The sequence below is a fragment of the Dreissena polymorpha genome, chromosome 16, assembly GCF_020536995.1.
Source record: "Dreissena polymorpha isolate Duluth1 chromosome 16, UMN_Dpol_1.0, whole genome shotgun sequence".
Classification (NCBI taxonomy): domain Eukaryota; kingdom Metazoa; phylum Mollusca; class Bivalvia; order Myida; family Dreissenidae; genus Dreissena; species Dreissena polymorpha.
The window spans coordinates 1,843,853-1,870,782 of NC_068370.1; the positions used below are offsets into that span (position 1 = coordinate 1,843,853).

Sequence of the window (26,930 nt, forward strand, 5' to 3'; positions counted from 1 at the left end):
ATGATTTTATGTGCCGTATGATAATCTGGTCTGTGACCAGTTTATGGTTGAATATGCTTTGCTCTTGTTTTTCATATATTCGACTACATGATGGTCGCAGAAACAAGAGTGGATAAATACCCGGTGACTTCGCAGATCATGGATGATAGTTGCAGTATCAGTCACCGGGTATCGGGCACGATCGCGACCGTACTATGCTAAGTCTCTTAGACAGTCGGTCAACATCAGACCATATGGCGACACCCGTCAGCCGGTCTTTGCCCGATGGCATTGGTCAAGGACATCGACCAATGCCGGACCATTTGGCATCCGCCATACGGTCATTATCCGGTGACAACACTGGTCATGATATGACCGGTACGTCACCGGGGACGTTGATCACGGACCATTGATCGACGTCTGACCCGCCGGTCCGGTCACCGGTCATGTCACCGGTCCGGTCCGGTCATTGATCACCGGTCCGGTCACCGGTCATGTCACTGGTCCGGTCCGGTCACCGGTCATGTCACCGGTCCGGTCCGGTCATCGGTCATGTGTCCGGTCACCGGTCCGGTCCGGTCACCGGTCCGGTCATTGATCACCGGTCCGGTCCGGTCACCGGTCATGTCACCGGTCATGTCACCGGTCCGGTCCGATCACCGGTCCGGTCATTGATCACTGGTCCGGTCACCGGTCATGTCACCGGTCCGGTCACCGGTCATGTCACCGGTCCGGTCCGGTCACCGGTCCGGTCATTGATCACCGCTCCGGTCACCGATCAACAGTCATCAGTTAGGCCTGCCACCGATAACACCAGTCACCGGTCAAGAAGAAGAACTCGGTCTTCTTCATTGAATTATTCTCCTATTCTTCGTTAAATACATCGTCTTCATCAAGGATTAGACATCGGACACGCTCTTCTTCGTCGAGCAGTTCTCATCGTCGCGGCTCTCGTAAGCGATCACGTCGTCACTCACGGAGACGTTATTCTAGAAGATCTCGGTCTCATCGCAGCCGATCCACATCTCGGCCGATCCAGATCTCGACATCCCAGGAAACGAGGACGTCGTCAACCTTCACGTAGACATCAGCGGACTGCATTGAGCACCACTGGATATTTATCGAACATACCTCTCCTTCATTGAGCAGTTCTCGGCGTTGATACGCTCGTAAGCGATCATGTCAATGCTCACGGAGACAATATTGTAGAAGACAATATTTCCAGCGTAGCCGAACAATATTTCGGCATCGAAGTTATATGGATGTCGCCACTTGTCACGTAGGCGTTAATGAACCTACTGGTCATATCGACGTTCTCCATTTTATTCCTTTAGGAATATCATGTCTCCATTCCACGTGTGATGGTTCTTCTTATGGCATCCACACATGATGCAGTCACCGAGCCGTAGTTGTATACGAACACTAGTTCGTTTAACATTCAGGCTTCGGGATAAGCTGTTCTTTTCTCCACTACGACTACAAGGACACTTATGCCTATTAATACTGATAATCTACCGTTGTTTTCCGGTTAACATTATCAGATGACTTCGTGGATGGTCATTCTTCTGCACCAGATATTTCCATTCTGACGCTGTTATATTATACCGGTCCCGATCACCGGACATCGGTCACCATTCATCGGTCATATCACCGATCACTGATCACCGGTCAGAATAAGTGATGTCTCATCGCCATCGGATTGGATTTTTTTTTTTGGCATGATCTTCTTTTCCGAGCAGTGCTTGACATTGATAACAGACCATATGGATTCCACCATTTTTCGGTCTTTAACTGGTAACGTCACCGGTCATATTATGACTGGTCCGTTCACCGGGCTACAGTTACCGGTCATTGACCGGTCCGGTTCGGTCACCACTTACCAATTACCGGTATTCCACTGTGTTTTCATCGGTCAATTTTTAGTATCACGGGTATCGTCTACATTACATAGTTGTATACCCCTGGCTATGATTGTATTGAATACTATATTTTATGGATTCAACAATCTACATGACTTTTTGTGTTTTTCAATACTGATGTTCTACTGGCGACGGTTACCAAATCATGCTATATCTGTTATTTGTACTTCTATCTCAACCGGCTACATGCAGACTACTGGTCTTGCAGATAGATCGGCTGAAGTGGGCTCGGAGACTAGCATTGAGGTCGAACATTACTATTTGACCTCTATTAATTTATGTTCGAGACCCGAAGGATGAATTGTTTTAACCGCCTTTACCTGTCGGCTACAGACTTTGCAGTCAGTGTCACGGAACAGTTGGGACACATTAATGACGCTAGCAGGATTAGCAAGACGACATTTGTATCGACTTCTGCTTTTCTATTGCTCCTACGGCAGTGCATATTTTCAAGCTACTGGAATCAACAAGAGTTCTGATACATAGGTTTGCCTATCAGATTGACCGCATAGCGGCTACAGTCTTGTAGATGGCTTAGGACCTATTGAACTCAGATCTTAGATCCTAGGATCTGGAGGGACCTCATCTTAAAGTTATTCTTCTATTACACTTCTGGCCATAACAGGCCGTCTTCCTATAACTGGTCGTATTCCTTTCGGAATTCGTCCAGGTTAGAAGTCTTGAAGTAAATGGATTAATCAAGTCAGAATTTAAGACTTCCATGCATTCTACCGGCAAGCGTGGACCCGCTTAAGGTTACCCCTAGGGTTTTCACCTTTTTCTGCCATCACACCTCCGATTCCGGAGGTACCACTATCAATCATATTTCCGTACTTCGCAAATCGATGACTTTGCGACCTGTATTATCCAGGATTTTAAAGGCGCCTGTTATTGGTTCAAGAAGAGGCTATATTCTGTAGATAGGTCATAAACTTATAAGTGTTAAACACTGTCCTATTCTACCAATTTTCAAGTGTGTTTGGAGTGGGAAAGTTCGGCTTGCCGTGGTTTCTTTGCCCACCCATCCTTGACAAATGGTTCCGGTCACCGGTCGGTATTTACCGGTCCGGTCACCGGTCCTTCTGCTGAGACGTCTTTTCTTACGTCCGTTTCAGCTTTATTTTTAAGATAATTGTATTAATCTCGGGATTATTTAATGACACAGATTTCCATCTTTTTGTCATTATTTACCACTATTCAGTGGTGTCTAGACTAGAAGATTATCTTGGCAAGAATATAGTTTATTCTACCACAACCTTCCTTACATCTTATACAGATGTGAGCAGATAAGGTTATGGACGATCACATAGAACAACGTATCTTGATTTTCTCAATTATGTGGTATCCTAACGAATATCACCTGCACATCTACATCTTGAAAAGCGAAAATTCTTTTTAGCTGTTTTTCATTTACAACACATTTTCACGATTCCTTTGTGATGGTTTCAACTATCACACATCGGTCGTGGTTTACTTACAGACACGGAGGTGATCATATTATCACTCCTTGTAACTGGAAATCAGGAATTTATTCGTTCTTTGCAAGAACAACAAATTTTCTCTATCGTCTTTCTCATACCAGTTCGTCTCAACGCCCTGTTGGACCTTTTGTCCTGCAGTTCTTTCTTTCGAATTATTTTTCCGTTGGGTTCAATAATGTAATTGCGCATGCGCGGCAGTGAAGTTGCAGACGAGTTGCATGGTGTACATAGTATATCAAAGAATGTTGTTTATCATCAAACGCTAGTTATTAGCGTTATGCGATCGTATATCGCAGTGTATACCGGTATGCTGAACAACGTCAACAATGCAGTTCACAGAAATCGATCCAGCAGGGTGTGGGATTGTTATACATTCGTCCATTGACATAAACTGGAATATCTTGCCTTCTTGGTGAGTTTTTGCAATAACTGAGTTTTTGCCATAATTTCATGAAATATACTTAATGAACCATGGGATTATGGTTCTACGACCTTTTAAGTCTCCTGTACAATTATTTTCAGGAAACTTCTTCACAGGTCAAATATCATATCTCACTGAGACATATTTTTACTGATCCAAACATGTGCCACTTCATGTCTGGCCATTAATAACTTTTAGTTATCTCTACAGAAGAACGTTTTTCTGTTAGAGTTTCAATCCTTGTTACTTGTGCAAGGATAATTCCATCAGAACTGTATAAAGGTTCTAAGGAAATTCATTTTTTACTGGGTAATTGAGAGCATAGTTATTACCTTAATCACTCTGCTAGATACATAGAGGTTTTTCTCATCTTTTTCTTGATGATAAGAAATTTGTTCTTTTCTTCATCAAAGGATAGAGATTATGCTTTCGTATACCTTGTTTTGTGTAAGTCATCGCAACTCTGTGCTGTCTTACCTATTTTGGAACTGATCTAAACTATGGAATGTCAACACTATGTTTTTCGTTCCTTTACCTTCTTGAGCGGTTTTGACTTGTGTAACATGTTGGGATGCTTAATGAGCTCCCTATGAACCTTTTTCATCAGGCTTATTAACAGTTCCAATATAATTTTAAGACGGTTTTCCTTCTTATTATGGCTTTTACCATACGGAGAAGTGAAATTCATGCTTTTTCTGTTGAATACGACCAATTCCAGTTGGATCTATTGTCGTTTTCACTTTGTTGTGTCAGCCAGGATTCCTTGCTTAATATCAAGTCCTCTATATGGCTTCTACCTTCAAGTTTCCAAGTTTTCTTAAACTGGTAGTCATGAAGATGAGGATAAACTTCTTTGGGCAATCAGGGCTTTGAAGTTCTATCTCAGCAGTGTTAGTCAGAAGTCCATTCGAGGTTCTCAAAGAGACTCTTCATTTCCCCAAAAAAAGGGGGGGGGGAGATGTGTCTGCGGCTTCTATTTCTCGGGGTTAGACCTCGACTAAGGAAAGTTAATCTTATCCTATCTAAGGATTCATTCCTGTTTAGGATCTGACCGCATGAATTAAGAGCTCTGTCTGTTTTGTGGGCATATATTAATCACACCCCACTTTTTGACGTGCTCTAAGCTGTTTACTGGAGGAATCCGACCACCTTGTCATCTTTTTATCTTCGTTTTCTGAAGTGCCAACAATACAATTTGTATACGTTTGGGCTTGTTGTGGTTTCACTAACGGTAGTGTCTTCTTTACGACATAGACATATTACTCTGTCCGAGAAGTCATAATTAATACCGTTTTAACGAAGATTACTTGATATCATTAGCTGATAACCCTGTTTATGGGTTCTACTGTGTTGGGAAAATATATACGAACCTTCCCACCGCAGCTGCAAAATCAGCATACGATAACAGGTCAGTATTTATGACATTAAAACAAATTTTTTAAATAAAATTCATTTTAATTATTAAATACTTACCTGTTATCGGTAAGTCCCACCTCCCACCCCGCTATTCGATTAATATTTTTGTATATATATTGAAAGAATATTGAGGGTTGGTTACCGATTTTTGGCTAGGTTGCATTGCACTATGTTTAACCTGGCCTGTATTACGGTATTGAGGTGGCGGATTCCCAGTTAAAATTCCGGATGAGTTATTTCCCCTTGGAAAGTATAAGCATACGATAACAGGTAAGTATTTAATAATTAAAATGAATTTTATTTAAAAAATTTGTACTACTACCACCACCACCACCACCACCACCACCACCACCACCACGTCTACTATTACTACTTCTACTACTACTGCCACTACTACTACTACTTTTACCACTACTACTACTACTACTACTACTACTACCACAACTACTACTACTACTACTACTACTACTACTACGACTTCTACTACTACTTCTACTACTACTACTACTACTACTTCTACTACTACTTCTACTACTACTACTACTACTACTACTACTACAACTACTATTACTACTACTACTACTACTACTACTACTACTACTACACACCACCACCACCACCACCACCACCATTCACAGTGACAAAAAACGTATTCACACAATGGCTGCTACTACAACTTATAGCCCATATAGGGGGGCATGCATGTTTTACAAACAGCCCTTGTTTCTATGGGATTTTAACCACAACTGTTCATGTTTATCTCCGACACATATTTTTAGGTCACCTGTCATGAAGTGACACAGTGAGCTTATGTGATCGTGTGATGTCCGGCGTCCGTTGTGCGTGCCTGCGTGTGTCCGTGCGTCCGACCGTCAACAATTTGTTTGTGTAGACAGTAGAGGTCACAGTTTGCATCCAATCTTGATGAAATTTGGTCAAAATGTTTATCTTGATGAAATCCGGTTTGGGATTGTATTTGGGTCATCTGGGGTCAAAAACAAGGTCACTAGGTCAAATAATAGAACAACCTTCTGTAGACAATAGAGGTCACAGTTTTCATCCAATCTTTATGAAATTTGGTCAGAATGTTTATCTTGATGAAATCTGGGTTGGGATTTTATTTGGGTCATCTGGGGTCAAAAACTAGGTCACTAGGTCAAATAATAGAAAAACCTTGTGTAGACATTAGAGATCACAGTTTTCATCCAACCTTTATGAAATTTGGTCAGAATTCTTGATGAAATCTGGGTGGGATTGTATTTGGGTCATCTGGGGTAAAAATCTAGGTCAAATAAATAGAAAAACCTTGTGTTGACAATAGAGGTCACAGTTTTCATCCAATATTTATGAACTGTGGTCAGAATGTTTATCTTGATGAAATCTGGATTGGGATTGTATTTGGGTCATCTAGAGTCAGGAACTTGGTCACTAGGTCAAATCATAGAAAAACATTGTGTAGACAATAGAGGTCATAGTTTTCATCTGATCTTAATGAGTCAGGTGAGCGATTCAGGGCCATCATGGCCCTCTTGTTTTATTGAAGTATTGAGATTGTTCCCTTCACCTTTAAAAAGAAAAATAGATGAGCGGTTTGCACCCGCAAGGGGGTGCTCTTGTTGAGATTCAGAATGGGACTAGAAATGTTTTCAGTCCAGTGGAAATAATGGCTGCTGGGGGTGGGGTAGTTTTTCTAATATGACTCTAGGGAAACTTTGTGAACAGTCTTGAAGTCGCATTTTTTGCAAAATCCTCATGAAACTTGTCTCAGACTATTTGTTCTTATGATATCTCAGCTTAGTTATAAAATGGTTCCAGTCTGTTGAAAAATATTGCAACAGGACAGGATGCAGGTTTCTTATATGGCTATAGGAAAAGGTTATGAACACTCCAACAATTGAACATTTCTAGTCCTATCTTTGTGCAAAGCATTAGTTTTGATCATGCCTTAGCTGTGTTTTTAAATAGTTATTGGAAACATTAAAAAAGCTGCTCAGGACAGTTAAGTTCCTTCTGGTCTCAGTAGAGTGACCGAAGGCCTGTGGTCCTCTTTTTGAAGAAAGGTGCAAGTGATCCTTTTTAGGAACATATTTTTTCAATTAATGAGATATATAAAAACTGAGTTTTAGAAAAAATGTATCAAATGATGAAACAATATTAAAATTAGTTAGCTAAGAAATATTTTCCTGAAAACAATCCAGCTTTGAAGCATGTGGTATCAAGTAAATCTTTGAAGTAATAACTAGTTGCTTCAAATTGTTTGTTACCAAAAATGCTTATTATACGCCCGTTTCAAAACCGGACGTATTTTAGTTTCCCCCTGGGAGGCGGGCGGCGGCGGCCACAGCAGTGTCGGCTCTCTAATTGAAGTAGTTTTCATCGGATCTTCACCAAATTTCGTCGAAAGTTGTATCTAGACAATATTTAGGTCAAAATAAAATATGGGTCATGCCGGGTCAAAAGCTAGGTCACAGGGTCACTTAGTGCAATTCAAGGATTTAGCATGGTGTCCGCTCTCTAATTGAAGTAGTTTTCATCCGATCTTCACCAAATTTGGTCAGAAGATTTGTCTAAATTATATCTAGGTCAAGATCAAATATGGGTCATGCCGGGTCAAAAACTAGGTCACGAGGTCACTTACTGCATTTCAAGCATTTAGCATGGTGTCTCTAATTGAAATAGTTTACTTCCGATCTTCAGGAAATTTGGTCAGAAGTTGTATCTAGACAATATCTAGGTCAAGTTCGAATATGGGTCATGCCGGGTAAAAAACTAGGTCACTGTGTCACTTAGTGCATTTCAAGGATTTAGCATGGTGTCCGCTCTCTAATTGAAGTAGTTTTCATCTGATCTTCACCAAATTTGGTAAGAAGTTGTGTCTAAACGATATCTAGGTCAAGTTCAAATATTGGTCATGCCGGGTCAAAAACTAGGTCATGAGGTCACTTAGTGCATTTCAAGCATTAAGCATGGTGTCCAAAACCTTCAAACGGGCGTATCTTGTGACAGTTTTGCACTCTTGTTTGTGTTTCTTTTTATCTGATCATACCTCATACTTGCAAAGTGCATTCATTTTATGATAAATTATTTTAAGATTATTATTTTTTAAATCAGTTTTATCATTGCGCCACATTACAGTATGATCTCCGACTGCAAGAATGTACAAGAGGCCACAGCATTGTCCCGCAATGGTCAGGACATGTTCAACAACCTGGAGAACATGAAGATCCCTGTAGTAGCTGCCATCAACGGCTCTTGTCTTGGAGGGGGACTCGAGGTTGGCACTGTTGATAACTGCTCAAAGTATTGTATAAATACTGGATTACATTCTTCTTCTCCAAGGTAGACATGTACCTTGTTCTAGTAAAATGGGACATAATTCATGTGCGTAAAGTGTTGTCCCAGATTAGCTTGTGCAGTTGACACAGGCATTACCAGTAACAACACTTTCTGCCTAAACTGAATTTTCATTTAGAAGAGACTTCCTTTAAACGTATAATACCATTAACCCTTTGCATGCTGGGAAATTTGTCGTCTGCTAAAATGTCGTCTGCTGAATTTCTAAAATTAGCATTTTCTTAGTTTTTTTCAAAGAATACTATCAGAATAGCAAACAGTTTGGATCCTGATGAGACGCCACGTTCTGTGGCATCTCATCTGGATCCAAACTGTTTGCAAAGGCCTTTAAAATTCGGTTCCCGCACTGAAAGGGTTAAAGTAAAAGAGTCGTCACTGGCTAATCTGGGAAGACTTTCTCCGCAAATGAATTAATCCACTTTTCCCGGAACATGGCTCCTATTGTCTACCATTTGCAAATAATTGGTGAAGAAAACCAGACCTATCTCTAAGATTATACTGCTTTTTCCCAATAATTATTACTTATTTAATTCATTGAACCAAATATTTAATGATGTTCATAACAAACACCATGCTTGTATGTGAGAGATTACTTAACAGTAACTGGGAGGTATTAAGCATGGCACTGGTCAGTCCATAGGTCCTGAAGCTTGGGTTTTCTTCTCTGACTTCTCGGTGGATCTCACTCAAACTTCCACAGTTTAATGGCCTTAATGTGTAGGTAATCGTTATATTAAGATGATTTTTTGTAGGAAGCAACTAATCTTTATTTGGTTAGAGGCTTTGTCTGTATCCAAAATCCAGCAAATTAAGAAAATGATTGGTTCGTAAGAAAAATCTCAGATTTGCTTGTGCGTCCGTGCTTTCTTCATTCCCAAACACAGGGTGCAGGATCAACAGGGTTCACAGTGGTTTACACACGGGCTGGACAGAATGATTACACACAATTAAAAACTTATTTTTTTCAAATATCTCAAGTTATTGAAATATGTTTGCATAAATCTTAAGGTATTTTTGCAGTTTGTGCCGATTTAAGATTTAAGAATACATTATTGAATATGTCTAAAATCGGTGCCAAAATTTCAGGTTGCGTGCAGCATAACTGTGTATATCAAATTTTTGGCACGCAGGCTTATTAAATAAAGTAATTCTGATGTTTTTTTCATATTGCAATAAGCTGCATGAAAAATTGTCTTTTATGCACTAGTTGAAATTCTTCAGAAAAATTGTTTTTAAAAGTTATTTGACAAAAGGCACCCCTTACCGGTGTCTTAACATCCATTAACATCCATTTGTGTACACTATAAAGTCACGTGATCCTGCATCCTGAACATACAAGGTTGCTAATGAAGCCACGTCTCTCTGTTCATAGACTGCCCTGGCGTGCCACTACCGTATAGCAGTGAACAGCAAGAAGACCTCCATGGGAGTGCCCGAGGTGATGCTGGGACTGCTGCCAGGGGCCGGGGGCACACAGAGACTTCTCAAACTGGTATAGAATCACATTAAATGTATCCTAGATTTAGAAATTTTATGAATTTTGTGTGGATTAAACCTTTCCTTCATCTTTTGCACTTTCTATTGGTAAGAATATTTCATGTTAAAATATTTTGTAAAGCATTTTTAATTTTTTACTTGTTTTAATCAAACCTTACTTAAGCTACCATTCCAAACTGCAATGCCGATGATGTTGACGGGTAAAGCCTATAATGCCAAGAGTGGGAAGAAGATTGGGCTAGTTGACCATGTGGTGGAACCCATAGGTAAGTGCCTTACAAGGTGTTATGTAATTGATAATGTTGACTGAATATAGCTTCAACCTATTTATTTAAGCTTTAATCCATCGAAACCCAAATGCTTTTTTGAGACTCCATGAGTCTCATTCCTGGGCAGAACCAGCCTGTGAAGAAAATCTTGAGAGAGCAGTGAGTATCAAACATGGAATCTTTTGATCACTTGGAAGACCCCTTCATGGAGACTGTAGCATAGCTCTTTTAGATACCTTTTCTCCTTTCTCTCTAGACTAGAATCTAAATTGACTTTTCCAATTTTTTACTGCTCAGCAGGCTTCTTGTTTGAAATTTTTCTGTTTTAAGATTTTTTTATCCCCACGCTTTTTGAAAAGCGTGGGGATATTGTGGTTATCTCCGCCGTCTGTTTGTCCGTCTGTCTGTCCGTCCTGGCCACTATCTCCTCCTACACTATAAGCACTAGAACCGAGGGCTGAGATTTTCACTCATTTTTTAGGTTATTTTACATTTACTTCTTCATTTCTACACCGATTTACTTCAAATTGATACTGAACATATCTAATGCCAATACGGTCAATCTCAACTATGCATGGCCCCATTACCAACCCTGGGGCGCCCTGCCCACATAGACCACGCCCACCCAAAATTGCCTTTTACTACAATTTCTTCATTTCTACACCGATTCACTTTTAATTAATACTGAACTTCTCTTATGACAATACGGTCAATCTCAACTATGCATGACCCCATTACCAACCCTGGGGTGCCATGCCCACATAGGCCACACCCACCCAAAATTGCCTTTTACTATAACTTCTTCATTTCTACACCGATTCACTTCTAATTGATACTGAACTTCTCTTATGACAATACATGTACGGTCAATCTCAACTATGCATGGCCCCATTACCAACCCTGGGGTGACCCTGGGTCAAACATGCGGCGTGGGGATACGCTTTGGCCTGTTCCGCGCCATTTCTAGTTTGTATTGTCATTGGAATATGTCTATTTTCTTTCAATACATTCTTCAGGATGAAATATTTAAGAGCGGTGTTGGATATCGATTCTTTATATTCAGTTGTGGTTTTTGATGTTTTCACTGTCCATGATTTATATATATATTTGTACTTTGACACGTGTTGAGTATTTAGTACATGTGTTCATGTGATCTGTTGTACTGTTGTATTTCAGGTGTTGGTATCAAAAGTGCAAATGAAAATACCATGGAAGAACTTGAGAGGGAAGCCATTCTTACTGCAAAGTGAGTACTCGTTGATTTTAGCAAGCCTTGTTCTGGGTAAACTGGGCATAATCCATGTCCGCAAAGTGTCATCCCAGATTAGCCCGTGCAGTGTATACAGGCTAATCAGGGACGACACTTTCTGCTTTCATTGTATTTTTGTTTAAAACGAGTCTTTTTTTTGCCAAAAATCCAGTTTAGGTAGAAAGTGCAATTAGCCAGGCTAATCTGGTACAACACTATGAACATGCATTAAGCCCAGTTTTCACCGAACAAGACCAAATTTATGAACATATAATAAATCAAGACACATTTGTATTAATTGGACATTTACCAGAATGTGTTGTTCTGTGTTAACCTCTGAATTATATGTTCTGTATATATTATTTTTTTGTTATTTATCCAACAGGGGACTAGCAGATGGAACAATCAAAAAGCCAGTTAGAAGCAAGAAAGGACTCAACAGTAAGTGTGTCAATAGTTCTTGGTTTTCACAGTTTTCTGTTGAATAATTAATTGAAGTATCCATATTAGACGCACAATCTTAATTGAAGTTGTTAAGTTGTAAAAAGTTTAAAAAAACATCACAGCTGTGTTAATGCGTTTGTTATTAAAATGTAAAATGATCTTTACATTAAACTACCAGAAACATAAGTTTCAATTTACCATAAGAAGATATGAACCATGCTCTGGGAAATTGAGGTTTAATGCGTGTTCATCCAGTTTTGTCCTATATTAGCTTGTTCAGCCAGCATGTCACTTTTTACGTTTATTGTGTATTTTTTTTTACAAGGAAGTCTTTTCTTTGTGAAAATCCACTACAGGAAGACACTTAATGAGCATGAATAAAACCCCATTGTCCCTGAGTGAGGCTCACTTATGTGTGAATAACACCCCAGCTCTGACCGGTCTGCAAGTTGCTTTTATGTTTCAGAGTACATTGACATGTTTGCCAGCTCGCGACTGGGCAACATATTCTGGGAGAAGGGAGTGAAAGATGCAGTTATGAAACAGACCAAGGGCAAGTACCCAGCCCCTCTAAGGATCATTGAGGTCGCCAAGACGGGGGCACAGCAAGGGCCCAGGGCAGGATATGAGGCAGAGGCCAAGGTGAATAGTTTTTTTTGTGGAGTAGGTTTAGTTCATTATAGGTGATGCTGTTTATTGCAGTTATGACGAGTTCACATATTTTTAACACAATTTTCCTTTTGACACTATTCCTTAAAACGCAAATGCTCCCAATGTCATGGTTTTTCATACATATTTTTCCTGATTGGTGCCGTACCGGTACTCTTTCCACTTAGGCAAACAAAAACACTGAAATGGTAAAAAAGCATTCCCACTAGTGTATATGTATATTGTCAGGCCTTTGGAGAGTTAGCCATGACCCCAGAAAGCAAGGCCCTGGTTGGGTTGTTCAATGGTCAGACAGCCCTGAAGAAAAACAAGTTTGGCAAGCCAGAACGAGAGGTCAAGTATGTGTCAAGTCTACTATCTTGTTGTCTGAGTGGAAAATAATTTAGCCGTGCTCTGAGAAAATGGGGTTTAATGCATATGCTTAAAATGTCATCCCAGATAAGCCTGTACAGTCCACACAGGCAAATCAGGGACAACACTTTCTGCTTTTACTGTATTTTTCATGTAAAGGTAGTATTTTGTAAGTGAAAATCAAGTTTAGGTGGAAACTGTTGTCCCAAATTAGCCCTTAAGGACTTCACAGGCAGATATGGGCGACACTTAATGCAAATGCATCAAACCCCGTTTTCCTAGCATAAGGCTCATTTGATTTGTTTAAATATATTTTTATGCTAAAATTCCTTGCAAGAAATTGACTGATCACTGTCTCCATCATAGCAGTGTGTAACTGAAAGATCAGGTGGCATTTGAACATGTTTCATCTGGTTTATTTAAGCTAGATTTTATAGAAACGCTTTTCTTATGAGGCGCTTTTTCACACAGATTCCTTGATATAACCACTTGGTGTCTTTCAAGAAAAAATTAGTAGCTATCAAACTCTTCATTTATTTATTGCAAAAGAAACACAATGTTCTATATGTACATTATTTCAATTGGTTAGTGCTAAACTACACTAAGTATGGGCCATATACAATTTTTATATAGCATAGTTTAGCGCTAGGCACATTCGGGACTCCTTTTTTGCTTCTTCAGGACTCTCGGTATGCTGGGTGCTGGCCTGATGGGGGCTGGTATTGCCCAGGTCTCCATAGACAAAGGCATAGATGTCATCTTAAAGGACGTCACAACACAGGTACGGGACATTCTTATCAACTGATGAGTAATCTGATAATATATTCATTTCTTTCATAGCTTGCCTTCTTAAAGAACTATTTAACTAGTTCAGTACCCAGTGGCTTCCAGTCAACATTTGAGTCACATTTTGGGAAACGGGCTTTAATGCATGTGCTAATAGTGTCATCCCAGATTATCTTGAGCAGTCTGCACAGGCTAATCAGGGACAACTTTGTCCACCTTAACTGAATTTTTTCTAAGAAGAGACTTCCTTTAAACGAACAATACATGTACCTTAAAAGAGAAAAGTGTCGTCCCTGATAAGCTTACTTTCACTACACAGGCTAATCTGGGAAGACACTTAAGCACATGCATTAAGCCCAGTTCTCCCAGAACTCGGCTCAGTTGCTTTCAAAGCTAGCCCCCTTATTTTAACACTGTGGAGGTACATAGATTCATTCAACTAGTGTAATACCCACTGGTTTTCATTAAACATTTTATCATTACCTTCTGTGTCTTTAATTGATTTTGCTCTTATTTGGTACAGCTTCACATTTTGTTTTGTTTTTTATTTCAGGGTTTGTCTAGAGGTGAAGATCAAATTATCAAAGGACTTGACACAAAGGTGCAGCGGAAAAAAATTACAAGGTAAAATTCTACAATAGTAGTGACCATTTCTCACTAATCATATTTATATTAACGTCCAATATAAGTCCAGTGTTCTGCCGTGGATGCGCTCTTGTGTTTTTGGCGCAAAAATAAAAGATTTGTCCCCACCCATTTCCGTACATGGGTCCGCGGGCGCAGGACTTGCAGAAATCAAGCAAATTTAAAAGTGCAAGTAAAAGGTAATTAGTTTCTGAAAATTTAATTCTGCTACAAATATATTTCTGTGTCCCCAGATTTTCCATTTTGTCCCCACTTTTTTAACCCTAAACGGTCCCTGTCCCCAACAGTAAAGATTCACGGCAGAACACTGTAAGTCTTTAATTTCTTGATGACATCACTTGTTTAGGAATTTAAAAAAATAAGCAAACAAGTGTGACAGTTAAGTTTTGTTTGTGATTTCGAAACTAGTGTTTATGATGTTTATGATTTTAGATGATATTAAAAAAAATCCTTGGACTATATCAGGACATGAGATCCAACTCTGTGGCAAGACCCAGATCCTTCTATTGTTGATATATTTATCTCTCAAATCCAAGACTGTCCAGACCTATATTAAAACAGACACCCTGTAGCATCAAAAACACTATATTGCTGTGAAATAATACAGATTTGAACTGATTTAAAAGTGGGCGTTATTTCTATGACAAGCATACCAGTCTCACTGATATGAAAACACAAATGAGCCGTGCTCTGTGAGAAGGGGGTTAAATGCAATTGCGTTATGTGTTGTCCCAGATAAGCCTTTGCAGTCCGCACAGGCTAATTAGGGACGACACTTTCCGCTTTTGTGCGAAAATCCAGTTAAGGCAAAAAGTGTTTTTTGTTGGAATTTGTATGCTCCCCGAGATAAAATTTGGGCGGAGCATATAGTTGCCAGTTTGTCTTTCCTTCCTTACTTCCGTCACACTTTTGTTACAGTTTCTTATAGCACCTTCAATACTTCACCACTCTCTTTCATATTTGGCATGTAGGTACCTTGCATGGACTTCTACCTTTTGATGAGGTTTGAGGTCAATGGGTTCAAGGTCAAGGTCACCAAGGCTAATAATAATAGATTTTCCGTCACACTTTTTTAACAGTTTATCATAGCTCCTTCAATACTTTACTGATATCTTTCATATTTGGCATGTAGGTACCTTGCATGGACCTCGACCTTTTGATGAGGTTTGAGGTCACTGGGTTCAAGGTCAAGGTCACCAAGGCTAATAATAATAGATTTTCCGTCACACTTTTGTTACAGTTTCTCATAGCGCCTTCAATACTTTACCGATCTCTTTCATATTTGGCATGCAGGTACCTTGCATGGACCTCTACCTTTTGATGAGGTTTGAGGTCACTGGGTTCAAGGTCAAGGTCACCGGGTCCTTTTCTTTGGGATCGTGCCGTTTTACGGCCTTTTTTAAATAGCAGGAAAAACCCTGGACTAGTTTGGGCTGAATTATGGCCCTGTTTGTTTTATGTCCACCATTGAATATGTAATGCATTTTATGTGTCTGTAACACATTTCTATTTATATCAGATTCAAGAGTTTCACACTAGACACTAAATGTATTATTTGTTGAACAGCTTTGAGAAAGACCAGGTATTGACACATCTGGAGCCAACCATCACCTATGAACACTTCAGTAAATGTGATATAATTGTCGAGGCTGTGTTTGAGGACCTCAAATTAAAACACAAAGTTGTAAGAGAAGTGGAACAGGTAATTTCTCTCAATATTTCCTGAAACATTATATAAAACAGTTGTAAATGATGAAAGTAATGTTGTGCACTTTGGTAAACAAAACAACTGTGTTCATTTATTTATATTAACAACATTGAAATCTGCACGATGTGCTTTGGAATTGAACACAACTTCCGTCGTAAAATGTTAAAGGTATTTTTGCACAATTTAGCATTTACATGCGTCATGTAGATTGTATTTTTTTTAATTATCCTCTTAAAATGCTTACATTTGAGCCACAGTCTTTGAAAACTGGACTTAAAGTCAAGTGTCATCCCCCATTAGCTTGTGCTGTCCCCACAGGCTAATCGGGGACGACACTTTCCCCTTTTAAGGTATGTTTTGTTTAAAGGAAGTCTCTTCTTAGGGCAAATCTGGTTTAGGCAGAAAGTCTTCTCCTTGATTAACCTTGGGATGGCACAGGTTAATCTGGGAGGACACTACGCACATACATTAAGCCCCATTTTCACTAAGTGTGGCTCATTTTCATTGTAAGACTTTGGTTTTTAGAAAATCCCAGAGCATTGCATCTTTGCATCGAACACTTCTGCTCTTCCAATCACCAGCATAGCCGAGGCATCCATCAGGCCAGACAAGGTACGTGTAACCCTTTACCACTCAGATACGCACTTTAAAACATTTGTAGTCCCTTAGAAAATTATATTGAATTTATGACTTTTCTTATAAGAGTTAAGTTTTAAAAGTTCCATTTCCAACCACAATATACATATAAGCAGCAAACAGGATGCAACCTGAACAGTCTGTGAGTTACTCGCAGGCTGTTCTGGCTTTATGCTGGGTGCATATAACCATTTTAGCTTGACTTTTCGAAGAAAAATGAGAGCTATACTACTCGCCCCAGCGTCGACGGGGGCGTCTGCGTTGGTTAAAGTTTTTTATGCCCCCGAATCGAAAGATCAGGGATATATTGTTTTTGGCCTGTCTGTCATTCATTCATTGTGTGTGTCCCAAAACTTTAACCTTGGTTAAAGTTTGATAACTTTTGCAAGATTGAAGATAGCAACTTCATATTTGGCATGCATGTGTATCTCACAGACCTGCACATTTTGAGTGGTGAAAAGTCGAGATCATCCTTCAAGGTCAAAGGTAAAATATCATTGTATTTTTCTTTCCTAAAACTTTTACCTTCATTAAAGTTTTGTCATAACTTTTTGAATATTGAAGATAGCAACTTGATATTTGGCATGCATGTGTATCTCATGGAGACGCATATTTTGAGTGGTGAAAGGGCAAGGTCCTCCTTCAAGGTCAAAGGTCATATCTATGGCTTCAAAGCGGCGTAATAGGGGGCATTGTGTTTCTGACAAACACATCTCTTGTTATAAAGTCTAATAACTTTCACACTATCAAAGATAATTAACTCAAACTTGGAATATTACTTTATGGCAACATGACAATTGTGTAGGTGAAGGTGCATAACTCTGTCAGCATTATTTTTATAGTTTTGCCCCTTTTTAACTTAGAATTTCGGGTTAAATTTTTTAATTTTTAATAAGTTCAATACATGTAATTTGAATACTATCAAAGATAATCAATTCAGACTTGGACTACTTCCTTATTGGGACAAGACACTTGTTTAGGTCTAGCTGGATAATCCTATAAACAAGAGCAGACAACTGTATAAAGCATTTTGTAAGAATTATGGCCCTTTTTATGCTCCCCGAAATATTTTGCATATTTTGCTTGGTGAAGCATATAGTTGCCAGTTTGTAGTTCCTTCCGTCACACTTTTTTGACAGTTTCTCATAGCACCTTCAATTCTATACCGATCTCTTTCATATTTGGCATGAAGGTATCTTGCATGGACCTCTACCTTTTGATGAGGTTTGAGGTCACTGAGGTCAAGGTCAACGAGGCTAATAATAGATTTTTCCGTCACACTTTTTTGACAGTTTCTCATAGCACCTTCAATACTTTACTGATCTCTTTCAAATTTGGCATGTAGGTACCTTGCATGGACCTCTACTTTTTGATGAGGTTTGAGGTCACTGGGGTCAAGGTCAAGATCACCGAGGCTAATAATAGATTTTTCCATCACACTTTTTTGACAGTTTCTCATAGCACCTTCAATACTTCACCGATCTCTTTCATATTTGGCATGTACGTACCTTGCATGGACCTTTACCTTTTGATGAGGTTTGAGGTCACTGGGGTCAAGGTCACCGAGGCTAATAATAGATAGTTACCAGTTTGTCCTTCCGCACTTCTGTACGGTCACACTTTTGTTACAGTTTCTCATAGCACCTTCAATACTTTACCGATCTCTTTCATATTTGGCATGTAGATACCTTGCATGGACCTCTACCTTTTGATGACGTTTGAGGTCACTGGGGTCAATCTCAAGGTCACCAAGGCTAATAATAGACTTTTGTTACAGTTTCTCATAGCACCTTCAATACATTACCGGTCTCTTTCATATTTGGCATGTAGGTACCTTGCATGGACCTCTACCTTTTGATGACATTTGAGGTCACTGGAGTCAAGGTCACCAAGTCTAATAATAGACTTTTGTTACAGTTTCTCATAGCACCTTCAATACTTAACCGATCTCTTTCATATTTGGCATGTAGATACATTGCATGGACCTCTACCTTTTGATGACATTTGAGGTCACTGGGGTCAAGATCACCAAAGCTAATAATAAATTTTTCTGTCACACTTTTTTAGCTCCACTGGCCAAAGGCCAGCGGGGCTTATGTCATGGTCCTGTGTCCGTCGTGTGTGCGTCAGTGCGTGCGTGTGTGCGTTAACTTTTTCTTTAAACATCTTCATCTCCTAAACTACTGGTCCAATTCTGATGAAATTTCTCAGGAATGTTCATGTGGTGAACCTCTTTCAAATTTGTTCAAATTATGCCCCTGGGGTCAAATTTGACCCTGCCCCGGGGGGTAAAAAAATTGAAAATTTGCTGAAAGAAGGCCTATTTTGTGCAAACTTTAAAAATCTAACTGTCCATAACCATTGGGCCTAGGGCTACCAAATTTAGTATGTAGTGACATCTTATAGTCCTCTACCAAGTTTGTTCAAATTATGCCCCTGGCGTCAAATTTGACCCTGCCCCGGGGGGTCAAAAAATTGAAAATTTGCTTATATAAGGCCTATTTTGTGCAAACTTTAAAAATCTTCTTGTCCATAACCATTGGGCCTAGGGCTACCAAATTTGCTATGTAGTGACATCTTATAGTTCTCTACCAAGTTTGTTCAAATTATGCCCCTGGGGTTTAATTTGACCCTGCCCCGGGGGGTCAAAAAATTGAAAATTTGCTTATATAAGCCCTATTTTGTGCAAACTTTAAAAATCTTCTTGTCCATAACCATTGGGCGTAGGGCTACCAAATTTAGTATGAAGTGACATCTTATAGTCCTCTACCAAGTTTGTTCAAATTATGCCCCTGGGGTCAAATTTGACACTGCCCCGGGGGGTTAAAAAATTGAAAATTTGCTTATATAAGGCCTATTTTGTGCAAACTTGAAAAATCTTCTTGTCCATAACCATTGGGCGTAGGGCTACCAAATTTAGTATGTAGTGACATCTTATAGTCCTCTACCAAGTTTGATCAAATTATGCCCCTGGGGCTAAATTTGACACTGCCCCGGGGGGTTAAAAAATAGAAAATTTGCTTATATAAGGCCTATTTTGTGCAAACTTGAAAAATCTTCTTGTCCATAACCATTTGGCCTAGGGCTACCGAATTTGCTATGTAGTGACATCTTATAGTCCTCTACCAAGTTTGTTCAAATTATGCCCCTTGGGTCAAATTTGACCCTGCCCCGGGGGGGTTAAAAAATTGAAAATTTGCTTATATAAGGCCTATTTTGTGCAAACTTGAAAAATCTACTTGTCCATAACCATTGGGCCTAGGGCTACCAAATTTGCTATGTAGCGACATCTTATAGTCCTCTACCAAGTTTGTTCAAATTATGCCCCTGGGGTCAAATTTGACCCTGCCCCGGGGGTTAAAAAATTGAAAATTTGCTTATATATGGCCTATTTTGTGCAAACTTAAAAAATCTTCTTGTCCATAACCATTGGGCGTAGGGCTACCAAATTTGCTATGTAGTGACATCTTATAGTCCTCTACCAAGTTTGTTCAAATTATGCCCCTGGGGTCAAATTTGACCCTGCCCCGGGGGGTTAAAAAATTGAAAATTTGCTTATATAAGGCCTATTTTGTGCAAACTTGAAAAATCTACTTGTCCATAACCATTGTGCCTAGGGCTACCAAATTTGCTATGTAGTGACATCTTATAGTCCTCTACCAAGTTTGTTCAAATTATGCCCCTGGGGTCAAATTTGACCCTGCCCGGGGGTTAAAAAATTGAAAATTTGCTTATATAAGGCCTATTTTGTGCAAACTTGAAAAATCTACTTGTCCATAACTATTGGGCCTAGGGCTACCAAATTTGCTATGTAGTGACATCTTATAGTCCTCTACCAAGTTTGTTCAAATTATGCCCCTGGGGTCAAATTTGACCCTGCCCCGGGGGGTCAAAAAATTGAAAATTTGCTTATATAAGGCCTATTTTGTGAAAACTTTCAAAATCTAACTGTCCATAACCATTGGGCCAAGGGCTACCAAATTTGGTATGTAGTGACATCTTATAGTCCTCTACCAAGTTTGTTCAAATTATACCCCTGGGGTCAAATTTGACCCTGCCTCGGGGGGTCAAAAAATTGAAAATTTGCTTATATAAGGCTTATTTTGTGAAAACTTTAAAAATCTTTACGTCCATAACCATTGGGACTAAGGCTACCAAATTTGGTATGTAGTGACATCTAATAGTCCTCTACCAAGTTTGTTCAAATTATGCCCCTGGGGTCAAATTTGACTCTGCCCTGGGGGGTCAAAAAATCGAAAATTTGCTTATATAAGGCCTATTTTGTGCAAACTTTAAAAATCTTCTTGTCCATAACCGTATGGCATAGGGCTACCAAATTTGGTATGTAATGACATCTTATAGTCCTCTACCAAGTTTGTTCAAATTAAGCCCCTGGGATCAAATTTGACCGTTCCCCAGGGGTCACAAAATTGAACATATGCTTATATTGGGCCCATTTTGTGCAAACTATAAAAATCTTCTTGTCCATAACCATTGGGCCTATTTCTACCAAATTCGGTAGGTAGTGACATATAGTTCTCTACTTAGTTTGTTCAAATTATGCCCCTGGGAACAAATTTGACCTTGCCCCAGGGGTCACAAAAATGAACATATGCTTAAATAAGGCCTATTGTGTGCAAACTTTAAAAATCTTCTTGTTCTTAATTATAGAGCCTAGGGCTAATAAATTTGGTATGTAGTGATATCTAATAGTCCTCTACCAAATTTGTTCAAATTATTCCCCTGGGCTCAAATTTGACCCGGCCCCGGGGGTCACAAAACTGAACATATGACGTTTACCAGTGGAGATTACTGCGGCCGTTTGGCTGTGACCAACAACAACATCAACATCTTGTAAACATGAGATAAAACCCTGTCATTTAGTGCCATTTTAGGTCAGATGGTGACTGCTTACAAAGGTATTGAAGTAAGAACATGTGTTCTGAATGTTTTTCTTACAAACTGAAAAAAGTCGGGTTTTATTTAAATATGTCGAAATTGACCATATATCCGGATGAAAATATTTTGGATGACATGTTAATTTCATGTCTTTTTTGTAGTGTTTAAACCAGTTTAATAATATATTATTGATTTTAAAACACAACTTCCATGAACATAATTATTTCAAGAAAAGTCAATATATGATACTGCACGGTAAACTCAAACTTTGTATCCAAGAGAAGGTGTTGAAATTAATGAAGTGCAAAGTTCTTAACTATCGTATATGCTGCTTTTTAATAACTAATGATTCATTGTTCCATTTGTTAATGGTGACTCATGAATTGTGGATATGGTTGTCAATTGCTCAATAATCCATATATATTTCTGACCATTTTATAATTTTCTAAATATAAGTTACGAATTGATCTTAGAAGTCAAATGTATTACTTAATTAAATACATTTATAAATATAAAGAAATAGTCTTTAGATTATCATAATATTCGCAGGCCTGTTGGTCTTAGGGGTGTGTGGGTTGATGAGCAATTTCTCCTTTTATCACAATTATTTCTACCCTACCTGATCATTTCCTTCATATTCCATTTTAATTTAATTGACGTCTGCAACCTCTTTCAAATTGGGAAAGTCCAAAATGTGTCGTTTGGTAAAGGGTTAAGGCATTTTGATTCCTATGGGTCTTGTGAATCTGTTTCAAATCAAATGCGTAGATGTGATCTTCAGCATCTAAAAATATGTGAAATAGAAAGAACGACAATATCTTTTGGAGAGATAAATGTACCTACGTTATAAGCAAAGAACCTGTGCAACAATTCCTGGGCTTTTAAGTCTGTTTAGTTAACACGGTAGTAATTTTTTCCATATATAAAAATGCTCACCCTTCCAACTTTAAACCCCCAGTGGGACGAGGGATAGAAAGAGAAAGTCACATGCTTGAGTACATTTCAACCCATGCGCATTGCACGTTTTTTTTTCGCAAAGAAAAAACAGTGGAGCGATACAGGGCCATCATGGCCCTCTTGTTTACAGTTTCTCATAGCTCTTTTAATACTTTACCGATCTCTTTCATATTTGGCATGTAGGTACCTTGCATGGACCTCTACTTTTTGATGACGTTTGAGGTTACTGGGGTCAAGGTCACCAAGGCTAATAATAGACTTTTGTTACAGTTTCTCATAGCACCTTCAATACTTTACCGATCTCTTTCATATTTGGCATGTAGATACCTTGCATGGACCTCTACCTTTTGATGACTTATGAGGTCACTGGGGTGAAGGTCAAGGTCACCAAGACTAATAATAGACTTTTGTTACAGTTTCTCATAGCACCTTCCATACATTACCGATCTCTTTCATATTTGGCATGTAGATACCTTACATGGACCTCTTCCTTTTGATGACGTTTGAGGTTACTGGGGTCAAGGTCACCAAGGCTTATAATAGATTTTTCCGTCACACTTTTGTTACAGTTTCTCATAGCACCTTCAATACTTCACTGATCTCTTTCATATTTGGCATGTAGGTACCTTGCATGGACCTCTACTTTTTGATGAGGTTTGAGGTCACTGGGGTCAAGGTCACCAAGGCTAATAATGGACTTTTGTTACAGTTTCTAATAGCACCTTCAATACTTTACCGATCTCTTTCATGTTTGGCATGTAGATACCTTGCATGGACCTCTACCTTTTGATGACGTTTGAGGTCACTGGGGTCAAGGTCACCGAGGCTAATAATAAACTTTTGTTACAGTTTCTCATAGCACCTTCAATACTTTACCGATCTCTTTCATATTTGGCATGTAGATACCTTGCATGGACCTCTACCTTTTGATGACATTTAAGGTCACTGGGGTCAAGGTCACCAAGGCTAATAATAGATTTTTCCGTCACACTTTTTTGACAGTTTCTCATAGCACCTTCAATACTTTACCGATCTCTTTCATATTTGGCATGTACGTACCTTGCATGGACCTTTACCTTTTAATGAAGTTTGAGGTCACTGGGGTCAAGGTCAAGGTCACCGAGGCTAATAATAGATAGTTGCCAGTTTGTCTTTCCGTACCTCCGTACGGTCACACTTTTGTTACAGTTTCTCATAGCACCTTCAATACTTTACCGATCTCTTTCATATTTGGCATGGAGATACCTTGCATGGACCTCTACCTTTTGATGACCTTTGAGGTCACTGGGGTCAAGGTCACCAAGGCTAATAATAGACTTTTGTTACAGTTTCTCATAGCACCTTCAATACATTACCGGTCTCTTTCGTATTTGGCATGTAGGTACCTTGCATGGACCTCTACCTTTTGATGACGTTTGAGGTCACTGGGGTCAAGGTCACCAAGGCTAATAATAGACTTTTGTTACAGTTTCTCATAGCACCTTCAATACTTTACCGTTCTCTTTCATATTTGGCATGTAGATACCTTGCATGGACCTCTACCTTTTGATGAGGTTTGAGGTCACTGGGGTCAAGGTCACCAAGGCTAATAATAAATTTTTCCGTCACACTTTTTTTACAGTTTCTCATAGCACTTTCAATACTTTACCGATCTCTTTCATATTTGGCATGTAGGTACCTTGCATGGACCTCTACCTTTTGATGACGTTTTAGGTCACTGGAGTCAAGGTCACCAAAGCTAATAATAGACTTTTGTTACAGTTTCTCATCGCACCTTCAATACTTTACCGATCTCTTTCATATTTGGCATGTAGATATCTTGCATGGACCTCTACCTTTTGATGACGTTTGAGGTCACTGGGGTCAAGGTCACCAAGGCTAATAATAGACTTTTGTTACAGTTTCTCATAGCACCTTCAATACATTAATGATCTCTTTCATATTTGGCATGTAGATACCTTGCATGGACCTCTACCTTTTGATAACATTTGAGGTCACTGAGGTCAAGGTCACCAAGGCTTATAATAGATTTTTCTGTCACACTTTTGTTACAGTTTCTCATAGCACCTTCAATACTTTACCGATCTCTTTCATATTTGGCATGTAGATACCTTGCATGGACCTCTACCTTTTGATGACGTTTGAGGTCACTGAGGTCAAGGTCAATAAGGCTTATAATAGATTTTTCTGTCACACTTTTGTTACAGTTTCTCATAGCACCTTCAATACTTTACCGATCTGTTTCATATTTGGCATGTAGGTACCTTGCATGGACCTCTACTTTTGATGAGGTTTGAGGTCACTGGGGTCAAGGTCACCAAGGCTAATAATAGACTTTTGCTACAGTTTCTCATAGCACCTTCAATACTTAACCAATCTCTTTCATTTTGGCATGTAGATACCTTGCATGGACCTCTACCTTTTGATGACGTTTGAGGTCACTGGGGTCAAGGTCACCGAGGCTAATAATAAACTTATGTTACAGTTTCTCATAGCACCTTCAATACTTTACCGATCTCTTTCATATTTGGCATGTAGATACCTTGCATGGACCTCTACCTTTTGATGACATTTAGGGTAACTGGGGTCAAGGTCACCAAGGCTAATAATAGATTTTTCCGTCACACTTTTTTGACAGTTTCTCATAGCACCTTCAATACTTTACCGATCTCTTTCATATTTGGCATGTACGTACCTTGCATGGACCTTTACCTTTTAATGAAGTTTGAGGTCACTGGGGTCAAGGTCAAGGTCACCGAGGCTAATAATAGATAGTTGCCAGTTTGTCTTTCCGTACCTTGGTACGGTCACACTTTTGTTACAGTTTCTCATAGCACCTTCAATACTTTACCGATCTCTTTCATATTTGGCATGTAGATACCTTGCATGGACCTCTACCTTTTGATGACGTTTGAGGTCACTGGGGTCAAGGTCAAGGTCACCAAGGCTAATAATAGACTTTTGTTACAGTTTCTCATAGCACCTTCAATACATTACCGGTCTCTTTCATATTTGGCATGTAGGTACCTTGCATGGACCTCTACCTTTTGATGAGGTTTGAGGTCACTGGGGTCAAGGTCACCAAGGTTAATAATAGACTTTTGTTACAGTTTCTCATAGCACCTTCAATACTTAACCGGTCTCTTTCATATTTGGCATGTAGATACCTTGCATGGACCTCTACCTTTTGATGAGGTTTGAGGTCACTGGGGTCAAGGTCACCAAGGCTAATAATAGATTTTTCCGTCACACTTTTTTTACAGTTTCTCATAGCACTTTCAATACTGTACCGATCTCTTTCATATTTGGCATGTAGGTACCTTGCATGGACCTCTACCTTTTGATGACGTTTGAGGTCACTGGAGTCAAGGTCACCAAAGCTAATAATAGACTTTTCCGTCACACTTTTGTGACAGTTTCTCATAGCACCTTCAATACTTTAACAATCTCTTTCATATTTGGCATGTAGGTACCTTGCATGAACCTCTTCCTTTTGATGAGATTTGTAGTCACTGGGGTCAAGGTCACCAAGGCTAATAATAGATTTTCTCAAGGTCACACTTTGGTTACAGTTTCTCATAGCGCCTTCAATATTTGACCGATCTCTTATAGATTTGGCATGTAGGTACCTTGCATGTACCTCTACCTTTTGATGAGGTTTGAGGTCACTGGGGTCAAGGTCACTGAGGCTTATATTAGATTTTCTCAAGGTCTCACTTTTTTCCACACAATTAACACATATATCAAAGCATCATTGGGGAGCATCCATCAGTTTTACTGATATCCTTGTTCCGTCACACTTTTTTGACAGTTTCTCATAGCACCTTCAATACTTTACCTTTTGTGACAGTTTCTCATAGCACCTTCAATACTACTGATCTCTTTCATATTTGGCATGTACGTACCTTGCATGGACATCTACCTTTTGATGAGGTTTGAGGTCACTGGGGTCAAGGTCACCGAGGCTAAAAATAGATTTTTCCGTCACACTTTTTTGACAGTTTCTCATAGCAACTTCAATACTTTACCGATCTCTTTCATATTTGGATGTGCGTACCTTGCATGGACCTCTACCTTTTGATGAGGTTTGAGGTCACTGGGGTCAAGGTCACCGAGGCTAATAATAGATTTTTCCGTCACACTTTTGTTACAGTTTCTCATAGCACCTTCAATACTTAACCAATCTCTTTCATATTTAGCATGTACGTACCTTGCATGGACCTCTACCTTTTGATGACGTTTGAGGTCAC

The 26,930-nt window shown here is 39.3% G+C and overlaps 1 protein-coding gene and 1 long non-coding RNA gene across 2 annotated transcripts in view; one reads left to right on the forward strand and one right to left on the reverse strand.

The window, feature by feature from the left end:
* Positions 1–26,930, forward strand: part of LOC127862733 (trifunctional enzyme subunit alpha, mitochondrial-like) — a 45,498-nt gene that overhangs the window by 10,896 nt on the left and 7,672 nt on the right. The window contains exons 5-15 of the mRNA XM_052401992.1: positions 8,352–8,490; positions 9,943–10,062; positions 10,231–10,333; positions 11,513–11,582; positions 11,971–12,026; positions 12,496–12,671; positions 12,927–13,036; positions 13,731–13,830; positions 14,389–14,459; positions 16,047–16,182; positions 16,714–16,800. Of these exons, the coding sequence (XP_052257952.1) occupies positions 8,352–8,490; positions 9,943–10,062; positions 10,231–10,333; positions 11,513–11,582; positions 11,971–12,026; positions 12,496–12,671; positions 12,927–13,036; positions 13,731–13,830; positions 14,389–14,459; positions 16,047–16,182; positions 16,714–16,800 (1,168 nt within the window). The remainder of the gene's footprint in view (positions 1–8,351; positions 8,491–9,942; positions 10,063–10,230; positions 10,334–11,512; positions 11,583–11,970; positions 12,027–12,495; positions 12,672–12,926; positions 13,037–13,730; positions 13,831–14,388; positions 14,460–16,046; positions 16,183–16,713; positions 16,801–26,930) is intronic.
* LOC127862742 (uncharacterized) lies at positions 18,454–24,207 on the reverse strand. Its single transcript, XR_008040780.1, has 2 exons — positions 24,066–24,207; positions 18,454–18,512 (listed from the first exon to the last, which is right to left on the reverse strand). It is a non-coding gene; the product is annotated as an uncharacterized LOC127862742 (long non-coding RNA).